The sequence below is a fragment of the Sturnus vulgaris genome, chromosome 11 (assembly GCF_052056855.1).
Source record: "Sturnus vulgaris isolate bStuVul1 chromosome 11, bStuVul1.hap1, whole genome shotgun sequence".
NCBI lineage: Eukaryota > Metazoa > Chordata > Aves > Passeriformes > Sturnidae > Sturnus > Sturnus vulgaris.
Genome location: NC_142253.1, coordinates 20915530 through 20941785, shown reverse-complemented (window position 1 = coordinate 20941785; position 26256 = coordinate 20915530). Strand labels below are relative to the sequence as shown.

Sequence of the window (26256 nt, the reverse complement as noted above, 5' to 3'; positions counted from 1 at the left end):
TGCCATACCATAATAGTTTTTGGGGGAGGAGGGGAACACACCCAAAAAAATCCATTTCCCCCCAAGGTACACATGGCTGGGTATTTGTAGCAGAAATTATCTGTTGTGTACAACTATGTTTAATATCTCATTATTTCATAGAGTGTAGAATTGAGATACGTGGTGAGAGCTGGTGGAAATGAAGAGGAGTTTATTGCCACTTTAATGAAAGGTTTGCGTGTGCTACTGAAGCCCTCACTGAGGGGGTTGTATGGAGGTAATTGCCACAGGAGAGGAGCTGGTGGCAGAGTGGTGAAGGGAGAGGTGTAGTGGCTGAGTGATGTTGGAGCTGTGGGATGCACAGGTCCTTCCAGAGATCCCAAACCCACTGCATAGTGCTGCTGTCGCAGAAGTCAGCTGGCAAAGCTCATTTTCTAACTCCTTACATTGTCATGGTTTTGTTGTAAATTGATTTTATTTCTCCATAGGATATATGAGGTGGCTTGCGTGCTGCTAAAAATCTTTATCAGTGGTTTTGTTCATTGAGATCTGTTGCTTTGCTCTAAAGCCAATATTCTCATCCCTGGTAATCTGACAGTTGAGTTGTCCTGGATCACGTGTTTTACCACAGGTCTAAAAAACCCTGTCCGATTCTTACTGAAGAATGTTTTGTGTGAGATATTGCTCCATATTATGAAGTGACATCTTAAATAATGTTTGTTTTCCCCCATCTGCTTCTCACCTGCTCTGCATTTCCCTCCTCTAAGGCATTGCAGTGGGCAGCAGGATGTTCTACCTCTCCTGGACTCACCTGGCTGTGCTTTCCCAGCAGGGCTGCAAGCTCTTGGAAGTGCCAGCACAAGCTCAGAATTGGTTTGAGGTGTCATTGTTGGTAAAGTGAGAGGGGCTGTGCTGCTGTGGCTCAGGTGTGTGTGTTACCTGAGAATGTTGGCTCAGAACCAGAGCAGGGATGCGAGTCTGTAGCAGAGGTGTTCTGACAGAGCGCAGGGGGCACAAGAAATAATGTTGTTTCTCTTAGCTGATGTGTCTGTGTCAGTGCAAGTTTACTGTTAAAAAAAGCTTTTTCTCGGTCTGAGCATCACCTGCCTGCTGAGGCAGACAGAAGGATTAGGGCTTTCTAATTTTGGGCAACTTTTCATTGTTGAGCGCCCATGAAATAAATGTTTAAGACTTTTGCTCAGTTTTTAGTCCCAAGAGTGACTGTATAATGTTCCTGGTGTATTGGTCACTCCAATCTTCCCAAACTCTTGGGAACTTTTACCACCCAGTTTCCCTTTGACTACATATCTCTCAAGTGCCTGACAAAATTCTAAAAGATCAGATCAACTGACAGATGTGGTGCAGCTCCACAGAGGTGGACTTTTGCTGACTCAGTCAACTGAGTTTAGTTTGAAAAGCTGGCAGAACAGTATAAAGCACTGGAGCAGTAAGAATCAACAGAGAACTGCCAGCGAGAGAAACAGGAATAGGTGCCTGATCTTTGAACCACCTGATAAATAAATGAAGTATAATCTACTGAGCTATTGACATGTGGTGTTACAGAACAGTCCATAAAGAATGCAGGCCTAGGTTTGGGTAGATGTGTGGATACAATCTTGGCACATGGCTCTGTCTCCCTTCTGTGGAGGGGATGGAAATTGTGAATGAAAACAGAGATTGACAAGAGGACTGGCAGCTTCTTTGCCAGTGCCATTCATTCCTCAGTGAGTCGGATTTTCCTCTGAGGGAAATACGAACTGGGGACTTTTGTGAGCTTTTTTTCCCTTCCCTCCTCACTCTTCTGTCAAGTGCTTCCTCCCGGTCTTGCTGTTTCTTACAGGCACTGGCATGGGATCCAGAGCTAGTGCCAGAAATGCTTCCCATTGCTGGCTTCTCAGGATCTAATTTTGCCCTCTGACAAACCCAGCTATCAATGTCACACACTGACACGCTGCTGAAGAGCTGCTGTCGTTGGAAGAGGATATAAATTGCAGTTTTTCTCACTTAAAGCTGAAGTTTCTTTTTCTTGCCCATCTAGGTCCCAGTAGTGATGGCAGAGTAGTGCTGCTGTAATCCCCAGCCCGGCTGATTGATGCCTTTGCCTCTCTGTGCTTGGCCCTGCATCCAGGAAGCTGCGAGCAGAATGTGCTTCTGATACTGCTGAATGATAGAGGGGTCATCCAATACTTCGTATGTGCTGCTGGAAAAAACGCTACTCATGCAGATTGTTTTAAAATATAAATCCATAGGAAACCAAGCCTTAGAAATGCCCACTTGAGTAAAATTTGTATTAAAAAAAGACATTCAGCTGATACTCTGCCTCTTAAACTACTCCTAGAAGCCAAATAGTGTCTAATCTCTTTTTCTCTACTGCAATGACTGGCTTTTAGCTGTAAAAGCTTGAAAGTTCCTTTAAATTTGTGGAGTATGTGTATGTAAGTTTACAGTTAAAATTTTATTTTTATTAGTCTTTGTTCCTCCCTTTTTGTAGTCTGAAAAGTATCCAGTAATTAGATTCAGTTTTACAACACTGCTATTAGTGCAAACCACAGTGGTTTTGTATTACAATTCATAGCCAGATATTAAAAGAACAAATACAAACCACAGTGAAACCCCTGTTGTGTTGTAAACACAATCAGTTCCAGGCTGCAAGAATGCAAAACCCTCAAATTAATAACAAAAAATCTAATGGCAGAGAATATTAAGCAGTGTAAAGAGCTAAATAAAAGTCAATTTCCTGCATATAATACTTACTTAAACATACCTGCATGCAAACTATGTCAAATTCACATGCTTAGCTTCAAAAGCCAGCCAGCCAAGTACAGGAAAAGTCTTACTTGTTAGGAATGTTAATGTTGTTTAAAGAAACTTGCTGCATGTTGGAAAACTGTTTCATATTTTCCTGAGAACAACAGAACAACAGGAAAATAACTGATTACTCACTTTTAATCTCTAAAAAATAATTTTTTAGAGTAAAGCTAAGTGTGCTACTAAAAAAGAAAATCCTATTATTTTAGAAACAGTGTAAACCCTACTATAAAAAATATGCACGTATTTGTGTACATTGTTTAGATATATAGAATAGATATAAGCAAACAATTTTCAGGTTTAAGCTTCCAGTTGGTGTTTAAATTGCCATTGCATACTGCTGTGGGCTGTTTTTTCCTTGATCAGATAAAATACTTTGAAATTCTGGGTCAGCAGTTGGTACTGTTGTTTCAAAATCCTCTAAAACTACTCCTTATGTAAGCAATGTACTGTTGGGAGCTTAAGGTTCAGAACGGGATTTGCAGTTTTTTGCAGTGGCTACAAGCAGAGGTCCGTGCTCACCTGGGCTGCAGCTGTTACCTCTCAGATAACTGAGTGTGTTGTGATGTGTTATTTTGCAATAGATACAGTTTTAGTTAAGGAGAAATTTAGTTTTTTGCTTGTGTGGATTTGTCGGTTGTGCCAGTAAGAGAAGGAGGCCAAACCTGTGTCTGGGGATTTAGGCATACATGGCATTGCTGTTTGGAACTCCCATCCCGCTCCTTGCTGGGTTAGAGAATTTTCCCCACACATCCCAGGTAGGCATTTTTGTTCATCCTCCAGAAAAGTCGTCCAAACCCGTCCAGCTTCCCCATCTTTACCAGGAGGGATCCAGTGCCCAGTTTAGTTTGCGCAGCGTTTTCATCAGAGCCGCTCTCATCATGCGGGGAAGCAATTCCCAAGCAGCTTTGTTACCCATCAGTGCTTGCTTTCATTGTTTTAATCCTTCAAAGGGCCCTTGTGTGCGGATCCCGGGGGCACAAGCCGGGCTGTTGGCGCTGGGTTCTGTCCCAGCCCGGCTCCGGGCTGTGAGCGCGGCCGGGAGGAGCAGCTGGGAGCGGCTCCGGCCCAGGCTGGCGGTCCGGGGGGATTGGCGAGGGCTTTGGTGCTGGAACATTTCACTGGCTCTGCAGTTAGCCTGCAGATGCGTACTACTGCTATCTCACATTTACTTTCAACAGGCTTGGTTTTTAATAACTCTGGAACTTTCGTTGTTCTTTTATCTTGAGGTTTTTGGCATGCTGAAAGGGAGAGCTGGGCTCCACTCTGTAATGCCCTCGTCTGCTCCATGGGTTTAGGGAAGGCTGTTTGATGCCGTGGTGGAGAGAACGCTGAGCTTGCCTGCTTTCTGCATCCTCAGCCCACGCTTGCCTTGGCTGGGGTCCTCCTGTGCCGCTACGCTCTTCCCAAAGTCGGCTGCTGGCCGTGCGGCACGCCCGGGTGAATTGCTAGTGTGGCCGTGAAGGCAGAGCCGTGCGCTGACCGCAGCCCGCGCCTCCCGCAGGTCCTCCACGCGGCCGGAGGTGGCGAGCATCGAGCCGCTGGGGCAGGACGGCTGCCGCTGCTCGCGGACAGCGCTGGTCCAGGCGCGCTCCTCGCAGCCCACGCGCCTCACCACCATCATCTCCGCCGAGGATACACGTGAGTCTGAGCCTGCCGCTGCTGCTCCCGGCCATCCTGGCCTCCTCCGGCAGCAAAGCACACATCTGAGCCGCACAGACACATTTCAGTTCCTATCCACAGTCATTTTAGATTTTCCACAGGCGTGGATTTTAAATTCTCTTTGCCTCAGATAAGTGTTAATTCTTTTAATGATACACCCAGGAAAAAGGTAATTCTTAAACTCCCTGCCCCCAAATCCACAAATAGAGGGGGTGACTGAAATATAAAAAAGTATTTAATAAAAATGGCTAATGCAAATTCAGATACTTCACATTTGAAAAGCTGGAAGTTGGTTTTGTGTTTGTCATGCAATATACCTGGTTAGTTTTTATAGTGACAGAGAGGCAAAACCAGATGGCCAATTAAATGCCGTGCAGTCACTAACTGAAGGAGTTGATGGGTGTTTATTGTCTGGGGGTAAAAGTCATTAATTTCTCTGGGACATGAGAGCACTGTAGCAACTCTGCATAAGCACTCTCAGACAACACCTGTGCCTGTCAGTGTAGATGAGAGTTTCTGCAGATCTGTTCTGCAGTTCAGTGAGCAAGGGAACTGCTTTACTTGCTTTCTGAGCTGCCATTTGGCCATGAGTTTCTTCATCGAGGTCATGACCAAGTTTCAGTTCCTTCAGTGTCAGTGTCTTGTGTCACTGGCTAACTTTGAGGTGCATCTTGACTTATCGTTGTTCTTGATGAGCACATCCAGTGTTGTGATTTCTTGTGCTCTTTCTGACGTGTCTTCAAGTGACTGGACAAGTGCTTCGCTGTGATGCCATCGTTGATTTAATTCATGGCATTCAAGTTGTGTCCACAACAAGAGAGCTCTACCTTGAGGATTCACCACTGGAGCTCAAAATTAATGCTTTGGATTCAGAAGGTAAGAGATCTGCTTGTAGGAGACTAAATATATATTGAAAGTGCTGTCTGATACATGCACTGGCTTTATTTGTCACACAGTTGATGGTTTGAAGCCAAGTTGAGAATTTGAAGGAGATTCTCTGGATAATACATTGTAAAGTTGTTTAGTTTTTTTTTTCTTTTTTTCTTTTGAGCTGAGATAGTCTAAAGAATTTTGAAAAAGGATGTTTTTGTGACCAGTCAGGTATCCAACAGGAAGTTTAGAGGTGATTTTGAGACCAGCCACCTATTGCTTTATCTATTAATTATTACACAAACACTCACTTTTGGAGGGAACTATTTAGGCTCATAAGAGTCAGTGCATTTGGACTGAATGCATTATTATTTAATAGCAGCAGAAAACTTCTGCTTTTTGTAGTCTGTAGCATCAGAAAAAGAGCCATGATCTGGTGAGAATTCCATGTTTTCGACAATCAAGTTTTATGCATACATAACACACCAAGCAAGGGATCTTTAGGACAACTGTCAAAAGGAAATAATGTGACAAGCAGCTAGAAAAATGTTGAACTAATTTTTTGGGTACTTACTGAGCCTGTCCCACTTGTGCTTGTAAACCATGAATGCCAGGTGAAGTATGGTGATTTGTTAATAATGAAAAGTAAATGTTTTTATTCTATGTGTAGTATTGGCTTTGTGGCTTGGTGTTTGTGCAAACTCAAGGGTGCTTCATGGTTCTTCTTGTAGGGATAAAATAGAGAGATTTCCCAGGGAAATAAGTCATGGCTTATGTTCCAGGAAGATTCTATGCTTGTTCTCTATTTTTGTTTTAATCTGGTTGTTTGGTTTGTAGGAAACACTTTCAGCACTTTGGCAGGGTTGGTGTTTGACTGGACAGTGGTGAAGGACCCAGAGGCTGATGGCTTCTCAGACTCCCACAGTGCTTTACGGTAAAGTCATTTCCGTTGGTCTCAAAAGTCTGTTCAGTCTGATGTGTAAAAATACTTCCCCACATTTAGACAGTTTACTGAACTGATGCCTAAAATTATTATGTTAAAGGTCAGTTGTTTCAGGTTGGGTTTTTTTAAGTGTCTACCTACTTGACAGCCTGGGCACTTTGGTCTCTGTTTAGTTTAACTGATAGTGAGCAGCTCTGGTAGCTCTGATGCAATAATTAGAAATAAACAGATGGGGTTGTTGATCTTACTGAAACATCTCATGTGAGAGGAAGATTTATCAGTAAGGTTCTTATCTCAGCATTTCGGCAGAGTTTTATTTTTAGCTTTTTAAGGAAAAAGAGTCTCCCCTTCCATTTCAGAAGGGAGCTCTCCCAGCCTGAAGAGTTTCAGGTATCAGTGGACACTTAGTTCTGGTGTTGAAATAGGATGATTCCTTGTAGGGGTGGAAACCAGTTCTAGCCAACTTCCATCCTCAAACCAGTAGTCCAAATACACTGCAAATGGAGTGGGGGGAGCAAGCAAGACTTTTCTATTGGGCAAACACAAACTGATTTTGCAGCCTTAGAGAAGCAGCATTAGCTGGGGAAAGCCTGTTAAGCCCATAACACACCTGAAGGTGCAGGTACGAGTGAGAGCCAGAATGAATGGCTTAGTGGGACTGGATATCCCAAGTCCTGGTACATATGGAGCTTTTTCTTTCAGTGTAAGTATTTGCTGATGTCATTTTAACCAAAGTAATATTGATGTATGTTCTACTGTTAACATGACTGTGATAGCATAAAATTGTTCTACAGGTGGTACAGCTTTGCAAAATAAATCATAAATTGTCATGAATGTGTTAATAGCCATAACTGTTCTCCATCTGGCTCTACTGGTTTTACTGTGGAAGTGCACAAGAAGCCAAGCAGATGATGTGCATACAGAAGGTGACACCCTGTAAAACATGCTCCTCTTTGCAAAATTTCCTGTCTTTTGCCCATTCATGGCAAATGTCTTCCCTCCCTTTTTCCACTTTTCAATGAAGTTTCTACACTGAAGTTTCTACATGAAGTTTTTTTTTCAATGAGAGTTGCTACAAGTCTTCTGCTTGTAGATGATTTTCATAGTCATTTATTAAGTACATCCTGGCTTGCTGAGAGAGGTCAGAGTTACCTTCTGGCTTTGTTGAGCTGTTGCTTTTAGAAACATCAGCTTTGGGTCTTGTGCATCAGTTCTTCTACAAGACAGAGTTTTTGCAGTCTCAGCTACTGAACAAACTGGAGGGGTCATTGCAGTGAACATATGCAGTCTTCTGATAGCTCATAAGCAAGCTTCAGACAAATTTATCTGTCACAGAAATTAGCTGCAGATACCTCAGAAAAGGAGTAAAATTTGGATATCTGGTCCCAGGAAAACACCTTAAATTGGCTTAAAAGTGGAAGTGGCTGGGAACAGATGCTGGTGGTGTTTCTCTGTGGGCTTACAAAGGTTGGTTAACAATTTTCTATTCACTTTTTAATTCACCTTTCAGTATACTCAAGTTCTTAGAATCCACTTACATCCCACCTTCCTATATATTGGAAATGGAAAAAGTTGCCAAGCAAGGAGATACCATTCTAGTGTCTGGAATGAAAACAGGGAGTTCTAAATTAAAGGCAAGACTTCAGGAAAGCATCTATAAGGTAAGATTTCTGAATGTCGGGGGGAAGATGGCTTTCTGAAAGTCTGAATAAGCACCTGTTTCAAGTTTTTCTGTATTCTCCAAAATGATCTTAATACAGACATGATTTTTTTCTTCATTCTTGCACAATGAAAATAAAGAGCCAGTTGCAGCAAGTAATGTTTTTCACTTCTAGATTCTAAGTTCCTGTGCATGGTCTGCTTCAGAAAATGAGCTGTTTTTAACGTGGTTACTTTTCTTTCCCCCTCTATTAACAGGATGTACATCCTGCAGAAGTCAGATTGCTTATTTTGGAAAACATCATTTTAAATCCAGTATATGACATATATCTTCTGGTAGGAACGTCAATTCAGTACAGAGTTCAGAAACTGAGGCAAGCCAAGATCACAGGTTTGTTCTGTTCTTGTTTGTTTTTATTTTTTAATGCTTCATGTGAATTTTTAACTGCTGAGAAATTTTTAATTGTGTTTAAACTACTTTTTAATATTTAATACTGTTTTCCTAAGGCACACAGTGATACAGCTGTGTATCATAAAAAATCGTGACTTGTAAGAATATACTCTTGCAGATTTGTCAAGGATGTAAAGATAAGGGTAACTTAATATAGGAGCTAACACTGTCATTTTAGATGTTGACAGTCACTGAGGAACTGACTGACTTTCGTACTTAAATCAAATTTAGATTAGTAACTTTTCTAACAGAAAAATGTTTTATTGGCAAATGGATTTGCTCCACAAAGTGAAGCCTTTATAAATGTGGGTTAGCTGGCTTTATGCCCATTTCAAAGGGCAATGCCTTGAGTTTTCTCTCCTCTCTCCTTTTTTTTTTTTTTCCCTTTTGTCTTGTCTTTTCTTTTCTTTTGAAGCTGGAAATCGGTTGAATGTTAGGTCTAAGTAGTGAGATGATATTAGTTGGGAATTGCAGTTTCACAGACATGAAATTTGCCAAGAAGCTAATCTGTTGTGTGTGTGTTGATGTGATGACAGAAGTGCTGTTTTTACAAGACACTGAGAATGCTGATTTAAAATGTGCACTAGGCATCAATAAAAAATAATCAGCAATAATTAGCAGCAGCCAAACACTGCCACACCTGCTTTAACTGTTTCATATGTTCTGTTTCACCTCCAGAGATAGCAATGCCATCAGACCAGTACGAGCTGCAGCTCCAGAACAACATCCTCCATCCCAAGGGAGATCCCTCCCGGCCAGTTGCCAAGCTGGACCAGGCAACATCCATTGTGACTGCATTGCAGCAGGGCCAAACCAACCTCATCCTGGTGCACAAGAGTATCCTTCCTTGGGAATGCTGCTCCAGCCACCACTCTGTGGCAGGAGACAAGCTTTCCACTCTTTGCAACACAGAAAGATCAGGTTATCCTCATTTGTACCAAGAGCCTGGAAATCAGGAGCAGTGGTGGAGCCATGGAAAGCAGCACTGCTCTGAATTCAGTCTCAGCAGAGTTGTCTGATGCCTTGGAATGTTTTAACAAATTAGGTTGGCAAAAGATCACTTTAGTCATGTCTGTTCCCCTCAGTCACTGTAGAAATGTGATGGGGCTTTATTTAATATTTATATTTCAATCATTGCATTCTCTAGTGAGATATCTCCAAAGTGCTCATTGTCTTGCAGTGAAGTGGGGATAATGTTTATTTTCAGTGTACATTTAGCTTTAAACTAGCCAAAGAGGCATGAGGAGTCCCAGGAAAATGTAGATCTTGACTTGGCTTTTGCTGAAGCTGTGTGTTCCTTGACTGAGCCCTCAGGCATCCGCATGCAGGGGGTGTCCAGGCTGCCCAACAGCACTATCTACGTGGTACCTCCTGCATATTTGGGTTGGTATTGCTGCAATCTTCCTCATTGCTTCATGCAATTTCTGGCCTTGTTTCTGGGATTTTCATGCTGTATCTCCACGCTTCTGTTTAGTGTTAGTTTTCACAGAAAAGTAATTTTATTCATAAAAGTAGCTGAACGTCAAATAGGTTTTACGTATTTTCTTTTATCTCTGTAGTCAGCAGTTTAAAATAATGAACATTCATCTGCAGAGTGTGGGCACCAGAAGCAAAATGCTTTTCTCCATTAGGTAGAGGGGCTGTTGCTTTGTGCTGTTCAATGTTTCCTGTTTTGCAGGATTTACAGTTCATCCAGGTGACAGATGGGTCCTGGAAATGGGCAGACTTTATGAAATTACAGTTGATGTGTATGATAAATCAAGCAATAAGGTGTATTTATCTGATGTAAGTTGAAATGTTTAGATACTTTTCAGTGACTGTCTCCTAAATCCTGACTTGCTTTGGAATTATTTGAGTGGTTTCTTATTTACATTGAGACAGGACAGTGCAAACCATGTTGGTTCTTGCCCTTTCATTTTCCCATTTGTTTTGTTGTTCTTGCTTTTTAAAAATAAAGTACTCTGGGTGATTAATGTGAAATTATTGGAGTCTAAGTGCTGTAGAAAAAAAACGGGAGTTGGACAATGTCCTTCAGGTTAGGTAGAGCTTGGAGCAACTTTAAATCATCCAGTGCCACTCCCGCCATGGGCAGGGACATCTTCCACTATCCCAGGCTGCTCCAAGCCCCATCCAGCCTGGCCTTGGGCACTTCCAGGGATCCAGGGGCAGCCACAGCTGCTCTGGGCACCCTGTGCCAGGGCCTGCCCACCCACACAGAGAAGAGCTTCTTCCTAAATTCTATATACTCGGTACCAAATGTACATAGTTCTTAAAAAATCGCAAAGGAAACGAAATTTAAATAATACTGTTGCAACAAGAAAAAAATTATTAAATTCTTGCTTTTCAGAGTATTGGAGCTATGGGAATGTTATTTTATTTGTCCATAATTGCTTTTTGGGATACAGATCTGAGTTGGAGCTAGAGCTCAGTAGTGTGCTGTTGAGGCAGTATATTCATATGTTCTTCTGTGTTGAAGAAGGAAAAACTTAGAAAAATACTGTAAAACATGAATTTTTTATTAGTATAAATATGGGTACTTTCATGTTAAATGGCATGTTGCTGATAATTTTTTAAAAAAGTTGCTGTGGAGTCAATGTTGTGTCCAAAGGGTAAAATCTTTCTGAAAGACTGAAACTTCCTTAGGGAAAGTTCTAATCAGTTTCAACAGTGTGTCTTTGAACCTAGTTATTAAACAGTGGTTTGCTCATGGACTTGTTGTACATTCATGGCTTTCTGTCCTCTATTGATGTCAGTTACCTGGGGCAATTTCTATTTCATGTCTTGGTTTTAGAACATCAGAATTACTACAGAGCTGTCCAAAGAATACTTTGAGGTGCTGCAGTCGTCTCTGAATGGATCCTATCATCATGTGATGGCAGTAAAGGCGGGTCAGACCACGATTGATGCTGCACTCACATCAGTAGTTGATCAGGTGTGTCTTTGTGAAAACTCCTCTGCTTCACTGGTAGGCCTAAAAATAATGGAGCTGTGCAGTAGTGACTTCCTAGCAAAAGGAAACCTAAGAATTACATGGGTCTTTGTTTGAACAAATTAAGAACCAAATTCTAAAATCCTTTCTTCATGAAAACTATCATTGAGTCAGCAGAGGATTTGCTTAAATAAAGACTGCGAGATTTTGCTCCCGAGCATGTGGCAAACTCCTGTTCAGGCAGTGGTGCACAGCACTGATTTCTTTTCTCATGGCAGATCCTTGTGCTGGGCAAGGGGCCTCTCACAGGCTGAGGGAATTTTACACTTTTTTGTGGTAGGATCATCACTCTCATACCCTGGCCTTGTTCTGCAGTCAGTTACACTGGGAAAGTTTGCTATCAATTGGTAAGTGACCTTAAACTCTGGAATGACAATCTGCCAAATGTATCAGCCTGCACATTTCTCCAAATTAATATGAATTAACTTTCTGCTGGTTGGGCAGGCTGCTGAATGTGTGGCTAACTAGGGCATGTGGTGTGGAAGTGAGTTGCTTTTGCTTGAAAATTCAACACTTCAACCCATTTGCTGTGAAATCATTTGAGTGATTCCTTGAGCAGGATTTAGTAGCTCCTTGAATGTGATAAGCCACGGTCATTCTCTGAGTCAGATGTTCTCTTCAATGGGAAGGCATCCCCTGAGAGCAGTTTGTCCCTCAGCACTGCAGTAGCAGTGTGTTGTGCCAGAGGGTTGTGGCACTGCAGTGACAGCAGAGCTGTGAAGGCCAGCGTTTGGGGGGCTGAGCAATGGGTCTTTCAGGCTGAATTTTGTACACAGTGGGATGAGCAAAGAGTAAATGTAGGTGTCGAGCTTCCAGATAGGTTCTCCAAATGAGGTCTCGAAATAGGAGCAGTTGAGTGTATTTCTTCTTGCTGTTTGCCTTTTAAATTAATGTGGGCTCCTGGATCTTCATAGCAGTAGCACTCATTTAATGCAGTGGCACACCTTGCTGCCAGGAGCTGTTTGCTCACAAGGAAATCTGTTCATAAGTCATCCTGAATAGTTTTCCTTTCTCCCTGAAGTGTTTTCAAGGACTTGTCTGTACATAAGGACTAAGCATTAGCTCTGGGAAGCTCTGTGGTGCCATTTCTAACACTGTGCTTTTGCACTTTGCAGGATGGAGGTGTTCATACCTTACCAGTTCCAGTGCAAAACCAGCAGGATGTGGAGATCTATGTTCCAATATTTCTTTTACCCAGCATTCTGATGTTTCCATGGCAGCCAAAAGCAGGAGTCTACCAGTACACCATCCAGGTATGCCAAAGAAGTACCCAGCTGCAGGGAGTGCTGCTCAGGCAGGCACACTGAGGCCTGTCACCACTGAGGCAGGGTTGGCTTTGGATACTTCAGGGATGGTGGCATCCAAAATGTAGTTTGGAGGAACTTCATGGGACGTTAATTACAGGAATTAATAAGAGAGGAACAGAGAATAAAATAATTTTAAAAAAGCACCAAGAAACAACAAACATAAAAACCCCACTGGCTTCTACCTCTTGTCTTCTCTTCCTCTCTCCCTCATGCATGCACCACATACCTATGCTTGGAGTGGTTTGGAATTCCAGGAAGCATCCTATATCCAAAGCTCCACAGCAATCGTTAGAGGCTGCCCTTTGTTGGCAAGGATCGGAAATACGAATGGGAGTGTGAAGTGACTGCAAAAAGGGCATGACAAGATTAATTAGCAGCACTCTGCCAGCCTTGGACATCAGTATTCTTCACTGGCCACACACCTCGTGCTCCTAATACAAAGTTCCAGGGAGGCAAAGGCCACGGCTCATTTAGAGAAGAGATTATTTCAGTGTTCCTTAGGTGTGTCTTAGCTTCCCAGCTGTCAGCTATTCCTTATGCTCCATGAAACAAATGGCTTGTGTTCCAGTATCTGCAGTCTAAGTAAGGAAAAGAAAGTTGTGCTTTCTCAGCCTAGACTCTTATCCTAGGCCAGTGATACTCAGACCCTGCACGAAGTGTTGGATGCACCGTTCCTACCTCTCCCTTTTAGCATAAAGTAATGCTCAGTTTTGGATCTGTCTTACGTAAAGCATATCCAAATAGGCAGCAGGACACTTGGTGCCAGATTCTTCTCCCAGGTAACAAGGGACAGGGTGAGAGGAAACAGCCTCACGTGTAGATTGGATATTAGACAAAATTTCTTCACAAAAGGAGTTGTCAAGCACTGGCACAGGCTGCCCAGGGCAGTGATGGAGTCACCATCCCTGGAAGTGCTCAAAAATCGTGGGGGTGTGGCACCTGAGGATGTGGTTCAGTGGTGGACTTGTTGATCTCAGAGCTCTTTTCCAGCCTTACTGATTCAGTGACTCCATGGAGAGAATCAATGTCATAGAGGTTAAACTTCATTCTCCAGTGTTAATCTAAAGGCAACTCCATTGAGTTAAGCCCTGCATCTCTACTTGTCTGTTCTGTGGGATTAGTTTGGTTTACTTCATGCTATTCCTGACCACACCAGCAGAGTGTGGTAAAAATTCTTAGTACAAATCTGCATTTTAGTACTTCATCATAATTCTGCTGGAGTTTTCTCAGTAAGGGAAAGGAAATGTGGTTTTGTTTCCTACCTCTCTCACAGTTCTATTCTTACCTCAGCTTATCTTGCATATATAATGAAGTATCTCACTAGAAAACATTCCTTAATGGTACTGCAATAATTGTGTCACTATTCTTACTTTAGTCTGATTTTTTTCCTATAAAAACATAGAAACTTTTTTCTTCCCAGATTTAACTTTTGCTGAAACTGAGACCCTTCTTCTGGTCTCTCCATCCCACGATACCAGTGGTTGTCAACAGCACATACACAGCTCAACTGTTCCTGCCTCTCCATCAGAGTTTGCCTCCCACTCCATAGCTTTCATCAGGCTGTTTTAAATGGGTGAATAAAGTTTTTCTGAAAATGAATTGAAAGGGATTTTTGGATCTAGTGTGTATAGCTGAAGTAACTCCCTCCAGATGGTACCAGAATGCTTGGCAGGTTTTCCTTTGTCAGCTGTCTGGTTTGTTGGGGCTTGCTTTGTTCATATTTGTGCTAATGAGATGGTTTCTGTTGCCTCCCTTCAGTCCACGCACGGGAGGTGCAGTGCCAGTGGTGTGAGGCTGAGCACGTGGAGGTTCCTGGGGAAGGCATCACTCACAGGCAGCAGTGTGGAGCTCCCTGCCAGCTCTGGATAATGACCAGGCTGCAGGAGAAGCTGCTTTACCCTTCCTCTCCTCAGTGCAGACTGACTGCCGGAGAGAGAAAATGTAGTGAGGTGTCTGGGGTTTATGGCAAGGACGTGAGACTTCATACAATTATTAAGAGCTGGGTATTTCTGTTTCATGTTTTCTGCTCATCTCCATGTTTTAACTTAAATACCCTTACAAATCTGTTGAAGTCTTGTATTCTTTTAGCCTTTCTCACCACATCCCATGCACCTCCTGTAACACAGCACTATCTATTTATTCATCTGTCCTTCTGTAATCAGGCTGTGCATGTGCTCAGAGGAAGGAAGAAGGGAAATGACCCTCTTCTTAATTTTCTTTTTATTCTGTATTCCTGGTAAAAATTACTAGCTAAGCTCCTGCATAATTGAGATTTGTTTGTTTTCCACACTGTGCCTCTAGACAAGATTTATCACCTTGCTAATTTTTAATTATGAAATAGGTTAAAGTAAATGCTAAGGAAGTTAAAGAAATTTAAACAATATACATAAAAAAATTGCTCCACTGTTCACTTGTGTTTTGCTCTGATGGAACTTTTGACATTTATTTTTGCATGTGAAAAAAGCTGAAGAAGAGTAGCAATCTTCTCATCTCTCTCTTTCATCTTGCTTGTTAAGTTCTGAGGTGTGATTTTATTTGTATGTCCCATTCTCAGTGTATTCCTGGTTTCATGCAAGATATCCAAAGGCAAGATATCCAAAGCTGTGAAATGTGAGAACCACGTACTCGATTAAATGTTTGAAAGATTTTTCCCCTCTGTATTCCAGGCTCAGGGTGGAAGTGGCAACTTCAGCTGGTCCTCTTCTAACCAAGCAGTAGCCACAGTGACAGTGAAAGGAGTAGTGACCACTGGGAGTGATGCTGGGGTCAGCATTATTCAGGCGTTTGACGTTCGGAATCCATTGCATTATGGAGAAATGAAGGTAAGAGATTTATTTTGCAGTGATTGTTCTTGAATATGACTTTTGGAAACAGCCAAGGAGCTGAGAATGCCATAGGCATTCCCCTTCCACTTCCTGCCCTGTGGTAGGTGAAGTGATTGATTTCAGTTTGTGCTTTAGGCAATCAAACACTGTCCAGTGCATTAACTTTACTCCTATTTTTGCCCCTTCCTGATTTCCTTGGTAAGTCTTTTCCTTGTTGGAAGTTTCAAGTGCAAGAAGGAAATGGTAGTAGACTCCTGGCCTAGCCATCTAAGCAGACAAGCCAAACTAAAAATTCATTCTGTAGGGTGATAGGTGGGCATTCTCCCTTGATATTGACGGGTGACAGTTGTTATCAGGATGTGCAAGAAAATTTCTTTCTGGAGAAGTAACTGAAGAGGGCACAGTGGTGCATACTGATACCTAAGCTGGCCAAGAAAAACAATATTTTAGGAAAATTAGGACAGAATGGCAATGAAAAACGTAGCTCCCAAGAGGGATTTTGTGATGTCTCTGCAGACCATCCCCAGTTCTTTGGTCATAGTGGTCAGTGTGTTGTGTGGAGTGAGGACAATGCAGGATCAGGACATCTGGTGGCCCCAAAGGGAGGGGTGTGACAGGAATTAGCATCTGTTCAGAATTGAGCTTGCACAATCACTCCGAAATAATTCTCTGAACAACCCAGGATGTTGCTTTTTAGCAGTGCAGCAGTTACCAGCCTGACACACAGGAATGAAGATTTTTTTCCAGCTAAAATTTCTTATCCTCAAACATAAGGTCAAAGCCTGAAGAGAGAAAGAAACCTTCTGTCCATGTGAGCTTTCAGAGCAGTGTATTGCACAATCTGAATAGGTTATTTTTGAATGCCTTTGTTCTTGTGTTAGGAGCTGCTTTCTTTGTGGAGCAGCTCTTCAGAGTTCTGTTTACTGACCTCAGTGAACAAGTTTTTAGTGGTAGGAGTTTTAGGAGTAGTTAATCTACACAGATTACAGCTTTAACTCTGTACCATATGGTTTGGTATCCTGAAGCCAGTTGCAGAGGATTAAGTAGTTGAGATACTGCAAATAAAAGCTTTGATCACAGTGATTGTTATGAAATCTGTGGTCAGTCTGTGGTGGATTCTTTAATGGATGCTAGAGCTCTCCCAGCTGGTGATGGCATCTGCTGGAGATAGCACACAACTTAGTCCACACTTCAAAGTCTGTAAAGCAGAAGAGAGAATTACAGGAGCATCAGTAAAAGGAAGGCCCAGCAAGCTGCTGTGGGCTTGGGCTGGCATGGGAGCAGAGCACTGACACACAGTTGTCCTTGTTCCTCCTTCCACAGGTGTACGTGAGCCCGCCCAGTGCCATGGAGTTCACTCCCTGCCAGGTGGAAGCACACGTGGGGCAGGTGCTGGAGCTGCCCCTGAGGATCAGTGGCTGGACCAGCGTGGACAGGGGCGAGCTGGTCCCCATGAGTGACTGCTCACACCTGGAGCTCACGGTGGAGCTGGAGAACCCTGGCGTGTTCAGCACACTTGAAGGTCCTTTACCTCCTCCCTGGTTGGGAAGTTAAATTGGTGACAGGTGTTACCAAGTCTCACCTCTCCCTTAAATCACTGATTGATGGCTCTCTACGTATCCCCACAGAAGTGCCAAACTTCAGAGGGGAGGGGATCCAAGTAGTTTTATTTTGAGGCTGTATTTGTTTTTTAATGCAGAATAGTTTGGGTTGGAGAGACCTTAAAGGCTCATCTGGTCCCACCCCTGCTATGGCAGGGACACCTTCCACTGTCCCAGGTTGCTCCCAGCCCTGTCCAACCTGGCCTTGGGCACTTCCAGGGATCCAGGGGCAGCCACAACTTCTCTAGGCACCCTGTGCCAGGGCCATACCACCCTCTCAGCCAAAAATTCTTTCCCAGTATCCCATCTAAACCTTTCCTCTTTCAGTTTGAAGCCATCCCTCCTTGTAAAACGTTCTCTCCATCTTTCTGGTAGGCTCCCTTCAAAGAGTTGAATTTGATCAACATGCCTGGGCATTTCTTTCCAAATAAGCTCTTGTACTATTTTAAATTTATCTGACAGGAAGACTTAAGCCAACTGCTGATTTCTGCAGTGGAGTGAGAGTGAAGGCTGAATTTCAGGGGTACACCAGGCTGGTGGTTGTGTACACCCACGGGCATGTGCGCCTCAGTGCCAGCATCGCCATCGCCGCTTATCTCCCGCTGAGAGTGAGTCTGCTTCCTCTGCTCCTGGGGCAACCCATCCCTGAAACACCTGTACATGACAGGGAGCAGGTTATGGAAGGAACAGGTTTGAAAAACCCGGCTGGGTGGGTTTGCATTCCACCACTGGCTGGTTCAGTGAAGAAAATAAGAGTGAAGCTGAGTCAGGGTCAGTAGATAGAAGTACAGAGGAGGCTGCTTTGTTACCTCATCTGCAGAGGCTTAGTACTGACTGCAGGCTGAGTATTTGACCATAGCTTTCCCCCAGTGTGGAAAAAACGTTAGTGCAGATCTTACAAATTTGTGGTTATAATGATGTCATATGATGTTGTGAAACACAAAGTGGAAATGGTTTTTGTATACTAAATGTCAGGTTAATTGCTCTGGTGAAGAACAGCACAGGCTGTCCCAGGGATGCACATCAGTGCAGAATTTGTTAGAGAGATTTGAAGCAAAACTTGTGTAGGAGAATAATTACATACACAGACCTGTTCTGGAGAGGGCACTGTCAAGTTACAGTACAATTTGACATTATTTCATTTATTTTAAATACTGCTTTAAATGTATAGCAGAATACTATCTCTGTGCTCAGAAGAATAAATAAAGGGTCTCCCTTTTGCTGTAATTCTTCATGAGAGAGATGTGATCAGAATGCAGCTAAAACTTTTCTTTGGATCCATGACTTCCTTTGAATCTAATCCAGCTGGACAGAATCCTCGTGGATTTTGGTGCAGCTCTGTTTTTCACTAAGTATGCTGACAAACCACTGCATGGGAGAAATCACAGCCTTATCCAAGTAACCAGTACAGCTCTTCCATTCAGAAGGAAGTTGATTTTCAGAGAACAACTAAACTATGTAAATAGGTGATGAATTTTAAATGAGTTAATTAATTGATTACAGGCTATCGATCCACCATCTGTCGCTTTAGTGACTTTGGGTTCCTCTAAGGATATGTTGTTTGAAGGAGGACCGAGGCCATGGGTCCAAGAACCTTCCAAGTTCTTCAGGAACGTTGCTGCTGAGGATGCAGAAAGCATTGCCCTGTCCTTACTTGAACCTCCCACACCTCGAAACAACCACCAGCACTGGGTTAGGGTGCTGTGCAGGAGCCTGGGAGAGCAGGTAAGTGCCAGAAGGGCTCGGTGTTGCCTTCCATCAGGCCCTGAGAACTGGCTCCAGACAGATTGATGGGGTCATATGCCTGTTCATGGAGCAAGATGTTTTTATAATGAGCCAGTAAAGAACTTGGGTAGGTACATTGTTTATGTGTTGTGATGCAGGTTTTAGAGTGAGAATTTCACAACATCATGTTAAAGAGTGGTTTATGATGGGTTTATTGCAGTATAAACCCAAGTCATGGAAGCCTTATGTTGTGGGATGCATTGAACATCCTGATGAGCGCAGGTTCAGTTTGCATGAGTAGAATCAGAGCAGAAGGTTACTGAGCAGGCTGACTTCTCTGTCTGACCTGCTCCTCTTAGCTGTGTTACCTCCCAGGGTAATTCTGTTTATTCTAACAAATGGCAGCCACAGGAATTGACTGCTCTGCTCTCTGTGCAGCCTTGGTGAGCGTGGCCATGCTCATTCTCCCCTGGTTTTGTTGTCTCCAACATACAGAAGTGATTTCTCCTGCTTTATTCACTCTCCCCAGCCCATGAAGCATTTAGCTTCCATGTACTGTTTTCCTCCTGTAATTCTTCAAGGCCTAAGCGTTTTGGTTGGGCTGCCAGGTTTCACCGATTTCCTCAGTGGACACTTTGCAAAGTGGAGCTATTTCTGTAAGTGCAGATTCAGAAGGAGCAGAGCTTGGTGTTGATGTGCAGGTCTGTGCAAGGCTGGATATCCGCACACATCGCACCTGAGTGACTCTGCCCACACCAGTGCATAAGGGGATAAGGCAGGTGACCAGAGCTACCTCAGCCTTCTCTGGTTTTATATCCACTTCATTTTGCTGAAGACTTAAAAAGGAGTGTCAAATAAAAGATGAGATGTTTTTAAACACACTGAAGTGATTGTAAATGTTGCCTTTAGGCTGTTCTGTTCTCACTCTGCAAGAACACTTGCTGTTTCCTTTTTCAGTTACAAGAGATTTGTTGTTTGAAACAAATTTGATGGTAATGAACATGAGCACCTAGGAAGAATTCCCAGAACAGTACTTTCATAGTGATAAAGAACTGTTCTTGAAACATGCTCCCCCTTTTACATCCTCCTGTGTCTCCATAGTGCTGTAAATCCCCAGGAACTGTATTTTTGCTTTTCATGCTGATATCACAGATTAACTGAGACCTGTGGAAATATAGCATGCCCGAACTCAACTCTTTCCTCATTTGCTCTTTTCAGGTTATTACCTTAACAGTTGGGAACAGCCCCACAGTCACCAACCCTTTCCCAGTGGTTGAACCTGTTGTGGTGAAGTTCGTCTGTGCTGTCCCTTCCCGGCTGACTTTGATTCCTGTTTATGGCAGCCCTCGGCTTGATCTCTCCTGCCCTTTGCTCCAGCAGAACAAGCAAGTGGTAAGCCTGGGAAGTGACAGGAGAAGGTGTTCCCACAGCTGAAAAATAAGTGTTTGGAGCTCCATGTGTGAAATAAAGCCTCTGAGCTGCTGTAAGAGGAGCAGTAACTGGAGCTGTGGCCACACTGGTGCCCTTGGGAGCTCCTGCACAGAGCAGGCTGGGGGGTCCCTGCAGTAAGTGGACAATGGATATGCATAGATTATCAGGCATAAAGAGCTTTGCTGTTCTGTTTTTATTCCTAATGAGTGTTGTCACATGTTGGCTGCTGAGTAAACCCCGTTTTGTTGTGTTGATATTCCTAGGCAAATGTGAAAGTCATCTTCCTTCCCTGAAACTGCAGTTGATGAATCATTTTAAAGAGCCTCTATGTAATAAGAAGAGGAGAAGGAGATTTTTGTGTATTATTAGCCACCTCAGAGCTCACCTGCTTTTCTGGCTCCATTATCTGTCAGCCTGTCTTGGTGCACTGCTGTTACTAATGCACTTCATCAGAAAAACACCAGAATTCTGAGCTTTAACAAACAGCAGTGTTTGTCATAATTTGTTTGAGTTCTAAAAACTATTTTGTTGAGTGTGGTTCAATTCTCTTGTTGTTGGTTTGGGGTTTTTTTGTTTGTTTGTTTTAAAGTAATTCACTGGCTAAAAAAACCCCAAACCCATGCTCCAGGAAAATGCCTTAGAGTTCAGAGATTCCCAGAATGCTCTGAGCTGGAAGGGGCCCACAAGGATCATGGAGTCCAACTCTAAATGGTCCATACAGGGCTTGAACCCACCTGGTGTAACCAGCACCACACTCTGACCAACTGAGATAATCTCAGGGCTGTTGGAGCACAGCTTAGTGCCTTGCACTGATGCCTCATTTTAATGAACATTCCTTATGATTGGTGTTGTAACAAATCTCACGGGTCTCAGCACAGGTTTTCTTTAATGATTAAAAAATCCTCTTGTATCCATTCTGTTCAAAATATTCCTTCTTTTTCAGGTTCCTGTTTCCAATTACCGCAATCCAATACTGGATTTGGCTGCCTATGACCAGCAAGGCAGGAAATTTGACAACTTCAGCTCTCTAAGTGTTGTGTGGGAATCCACAAATAAGGCCATTGCTCGTATTGAGGCAGAGCTGCCAATGGAGCTGACTCTGAAGGAAGAGGAGAATGGTCAGAAGAAAATGCATGGTATGTCGATTTAAATGAGCATTTCATTGTTTGAAGGTCAGGATTAAACCTGTTTGGTAATGTCTGAGCTTGATTAAAGAAAGTACTGTAATCTGCAGTCATACTTCATCTTAACATTAATGTCTTTTTTTTGTGTATTATTGATGGGAGGAGAAAAAAGGAGCTAAGTCTAATGTCTAGACCCTGTCTTGAGAAAGTTCTTGTCTGAAGGCAATGATCCTAGAAGAGCTAAGCAGTGCCTTTTTCATGTGTGTTGCATTCTAGGCTTACAAACTGTTGTAGTTGACCGTGAGTTTGGAACTGCTGCTATCTCTGCCACTGCCACTGGATTCCAGCAGCCCCACCTGAAGGCAGCCAGAGCCAAAATACAGGTACCAGCATTTTGGGGGGGGGTTTGCCATTTTCCTGTGGTCAATGCCCATTGTTCCTGGAATGGATTTATTTATTTCCTCCACACACAGCACTGTACCAATGAGGCAGCTCCATGGTGGAGTCTGGATACAGGTTCATACAGCAGACCTTTGATACTGGTTCATGGCTTTTCCTGCTTTCCTCTGCACTAGGTGCTGCTATCTATATTCAATCTATCCACGTCCTTGGGAGTTTTTTAACCATCTGGGCAAGGGCATTTACAGACAAGTGTTTCAGTTGGTTTTGTTTCTGTTCAGGGTTTTTAATGAATTGGTGAAACTCTGCTGCTTGTCCTTCACTAAAGCAGCCATGTGCTTCATGCAGCTGTCACTGGGGAAAGCAAATGGATTATTGCCCCTGCAAAGATGGGTTGGAAAGTTCTGCATGAGCAAAGCAAAAGCTGACTGATTCCTCACATGGACCATATGTTAGTCTGGGCTCTGACTAATGCTCTCTTTTTTTCTTTTTTTTTTCCCCTGAGAGACTCCTTCATTGTACAGTGCCAGCCATAAACTCAGGTTTTCATTTTACAAGTCATTAGCCACTCCCTGAAATATTTAGTTTGTAGATACTCAGCCTAGGAAAGAAAAACAGTAAAGGTAATGATGATGAGCAAAGAGGGCAGGTGTAAACAGGTGGCAGTTTTCTGTTTGTCACTTTTAAAACCCAAATATAAGGGCAGGTTTCAGCCTGTGGAATAACCTGACGTGTCACAGAATGACATGGAGAGAGAGACACACTCACTGACTCCAAGGAATCAAACAGGAAAAGAAGCACTTTATTTACATTTCATGTCTATTTGTAGAATTCCAACAATGCCCATGGATTGGCCAGTGAGGATAATACCTCCTGACTCCATAGGTCCCGTCACCAGTCCATCAATTCTCTCTTCCTCCAAAGAGGAATGCAAAACATTCATTATTTACAAGAACAAAGTGTGAGAAACTGCAAAAAATTTGTCAACAATCAGAAGGCTGAAACACAAGGGCAACATATCACTCTTTTACCATTTAAAAAGAAAAAGAAAAAAGAAAAATGAACAATGTAGAAAGGGAAAATGCTCTACTCGTAGTCAGCCCATCGGAGTGATGACTCGCGTGGTCTGCATCTGAGTCCTCACTCGATGAGTCGTCCACTTGATGCTTTTCAGTTTGGTCGTGGCTTCCACCCTGCCTGTCGGCCCGATTCTGTCTCTGCGCTTGCAGGTCAGGACGGACACAGCTCGAAGGTACCCAGTGCACCCAGTATCTGTGGACACACATGCATACCCACACCCTGAAGCGATAAGGTCATAAGGACCTTCCCACTGTTTGGTGACCAGATTTGGCACCCGAGCTTTGCCTTGAGGCAGGTGTGTCTCATCTGAAGCCTGTAACGAGAAGTGGTGATTCAAAATGACAGGGTTATTTGAGTTCTGTGGCACCCTAAGATAATTGATGGTGTACAAAGCTTTTGCCAACCGTGTGGGGTTTCGCCCTGCGTTCTCCATTTTTGGTTTTCAAGAACCCGCTTCAGAGTACCATGAGCACATTCTACAATGGCTTGACCAGTCGGATACCAAACTTGTGTGACACACCCCACGACTGTAGGAACTGCTGCACCTTTTGCGATGCATAAGCAGGACCATTGTTGATTATCACGGCAGAGGGTATGCCTAGAGAGGCAAAGGCCTGCCTCCAGTGAGCAGTGACATTGCAGACCTTTTCTCCAGTGTGAGCAGAAGCCCACATCACAGAGGACAGTGTGCCCACCGTTACATGAACGTACTTGAGCCAGCCAAACTCGGCAGTCTGGCTGACATTGGTCTGAAAAAGCTCCAAGGCCCTAAGGCCTCTGGGGTTTACCCCTGCTGGCAGTGGCAGAGCCCCAGTGCATGACAGTCGTCACGAGCCTCAGTTGGCGACAGCTGAAACTGCTTCTGCAATGTATGTGCGTTCTGATGGAAAAACCCATGCGATGCCTTGGCCTGCATGAGTGTATCAGGCTGAGGTGCTACCCACACTGGGTTAGCTAACTTGTCAGCCCTTGCATTACCTTCTGCTAGAAATCCTGGCAAATTGGTGTGACTCCTTACATGCAGAACATAGTACGGATGAACCCTGGCCTGAATGGCACACCACAAAGTCTTCAGGAAATGAAACAAGGCAGGATTACTGACCTCCTTCAAAACCGAATGACCCAACTGCTGTGCAATGTCGGCCACATAGGCAGAATCCGTGACCAAATTGAAAGGTTCCAGAGAAAATCTCTCAAACGCCATGACAGCACCCTTCAATTCAACCAATTGGGCTGAGCCAGTCTCATGACCTTCCAGAACCTGCCACCGCTCTCTCCTGTCAAGTAACAATGGCCTTTCTGTTCTTCCCGAGCCGTCAGGAAAGACAGTGAGTCCTTGCACCAACTCCTGACTATGTCTGGGCCGCAAATAAAAATTATTTCATTTCGCCACATGCAGTAGCCTGTGGCTGGGCAGATGATAAGTGATTTGCCTTGAAAAACTGTCGAGAGCACTTTGCAGCGAAACATTATTTACAAAGGCCCCCTCGAAGTCCTCCCACGGTACCAGGAATATGACTTCTGCAGAATCTGCTCCCGTCAACTGCAAGCACCATTGCCAGCACTTGCGTATCAGGTGAGCAAGCAATTCAAAGATTGGGGTTGCCGTTTTTCGTAGCTGATCAGACCATTTGTCGTCCCATTGGCCAATGATACCTGTAGGTTGTTGATCTGGAGCGATAATGAAAACAGTCACATCAATGGAGGGATCAATGCGATAAACTTGGCAAGCAGAAATCGCTGGCTGAACGTCCTCACTCTGGGGTAGAACCCTCCATTGATATTCCTGTCCAGGTTCAACAGTGTTGAGGGCTGGCACTCTGAGAGCAAATTTCGGTTTATCATTAGGATACAAAAGAATCGAAAAGAAACAATCTTTCAAGTCAATTATGAGAAGCTTCCAGTCTGCAGGAACCATGGTGAGCGACGGCATACCAGACTGCAGCGCCCCCATCCGTTCCATCCCCGCAGTGGCCCCCATTAAAAATCCATCCCAATGCACACCCCCCACAGGGACAGAACATCCCTTCCCCAGAGGCAACGTGAGGCCGAATCGTGGCCGTTTGTCCCTCCTGGTTCCCGATCATCACGGACCGCTGGCTCATGCAGCATTGCGCCGTTCCACCCAGCCCCGCACCAGGCGCCCCCACCGGATCCAGGGGCTACCCTGGGGGCCTGGCAGCTAGGGAAAGGATCGTGATGTCCACACCAGTGTCAGGAAGCCCACGGAAACGGATCTCCAGCGGTGTCCCACTAGTGAGGGACAGGGTACACAGCATCTTGGTATGTTCTTCAGTCAGGACCTCGATCCAGTGAACTTCAGGTGGCCCAGCGGACCCAAAGCCGCCGTCTCCTCGTGACCGATCAGCAACCCTGCGAAGACAAGGCTTAAAGGGGACAAGTTGAGCAATCCTCGTTCCTTCCAGAATCGCTCATCTCCCGTCCGCTTTTGTGGGAGGCACAGGCGGCACAGCCACCCCGACCTCCGCCTGGGTCGCCTCAGCTCCGGCGGAGCCCGTGTTCGCCGGCTCGCGAATCCTGCGCTAGTTGGCGCGGAGCCACCTCACATTCACCCTCTTTTGCGGCAGGGGAGTGGAGCGCAGAGACCGCCGGCTCCCCGCCCCACGCCTTGGTCACAGGGGCCAGCCCGGCCGGCACCGATGGGGGCGGCATCCCAGGTGACAGAGGGGGCTGCACGGGGCCACTCCCACCTGGGGCGGGGGAAGAGCAGGGCGTGGGAAAGACTGACAGCCGGGGAGCCGCGCCTCCGCCCCGCGCAGGTGGCAGAACACTCCGAGTAGCGGGGCGAGGGGGCTGCGCAGAGCCAGGCGGGGCCGCGGCCGCTCTCCCGCCGCCCGTGGCAGCCCCCACTGATTCAGGTGGAGGCAGCACGGAGATGGGGGGGTCTGGGAACGCCCCAAGGAGGGCACTCCGTGTGGCCAGCCGGCCCACTGGGGGCACCACTCCCTCCGGGCAGGGCGGGGCGGCTCTCCTCTCCATCGGAGCGGGATCCGACCCAAGATCCACCAACGCCCCGGCCCTGGTGGCTTCACGTGCCATGCACGCCCAGTGGGCTGCATCACCGCTGGCCAGCCGCTCCAAACCCGCCCGCGGCTAGAGGAGGCAGGGCAGGCGGCTCCGGTCTCGCCATGTCCAAGGGTGGGTAACGTGTGGACACTCCGCAGTTTGGACGCTGTGGGGAGGACGGCCCCCCCCCACCCATGACCGCCCCTGCGGTTCGGGAAGGGGCCCGCGCTGATCCCGCCGGGGCCTCGGCGCCCTGTGGGGCTCTGCCCACCCCCTGGCCAAGGGTGGTCCCCCTGCCCCCAGCCTGGGGGGATCGGGAAAGCCCTGGCTGGGGCAGAAACTCCAAGCTCTCGTCAGATCCGCTGTCCGTCTCCAA

At 44.9% G+C, this 26256-nt stretch overlaps 1 protein-coding gene and 1 long non-coding RNA gene across 2 annotated transcripts in view; one reads left to right on the top strand and one right to left on the bottom strand.

Moving 5' to 3' along the window:
• Positions 1 to 26256, top strand: part of NUP210 (nucleoporin 210) — a 52600-nt gene that overhangs the window by 3105 nt on the left and 23239 nt on the right. Inside the window, exons 2-18 of the mRNA XM_014893123.2 lie at positions 4292 to 4428; positions 5194 to 5325; positions 6157 to 6253; positions 7773 to 7923; positions 8180 to 8312; positions 9051 to 9209; positions 9687 to 9755; positions 10051 to 10157; positions 11164 to 11304; positions 12477 to 12614; positions 15335 to 15490; positions 16817 to 17015; positions 17557 to 17702; positions 18598 to 18819; positions 20038 to 20211; positions 21194 to 21386; positions 21651 to 21757. Of these exons, the coding sequence (XP_014748609.1) occupies positions 4292 to 4428; positions 5194 to 5325; positions 6157 to 6253; positions 7773 to 7923; positions 8180 to 8312; positions 9051 to 9209; positions 9687 to 9755; positions 10051 to 10157; positions 11164 to 11304; positions 12477 to 12614; positions 15335 to 15490; positions 16817 to 17015; positions 17557 to 17702; positions 18598 to 18819; positions 20038 to 20211; positions 21194 to 21386; positions 21651 to 21757 (2461 nt within the window). The remainder of the gene's footprint in view (positions 1 to 4291; positions 4429 to 5193; positions 5326 to 6156; positions 6254 to 7772; positions 7924 to 8179; positions 8313 to 9050; positions 9210 to 9686; positions 9756 to 10050; positions 10158 to 11163; positions 11305 to 12476; positions 12615 to 15334; positions 15491 to 16816; positions 17016 to 17556; positions 17703 to 18597; positions 18820 to 20037; positions 20212 to 21193; positions 21387 to 21650; positions 21758 to 26256) is intronic.
• LOC148222535 (uncharacterized) lies at positions 22555 to 25491 on the bottom strand. The gene is made up of 2 exons (XR_015806127.1): positions 23956 to 25491; positions 22555 to 23166 (listed from the first exon to the last, which is right to left on the bottom strand). It is a non-coding gene; the product is annotated as an uncharacterized LOC148222535 (long non-coding RNA).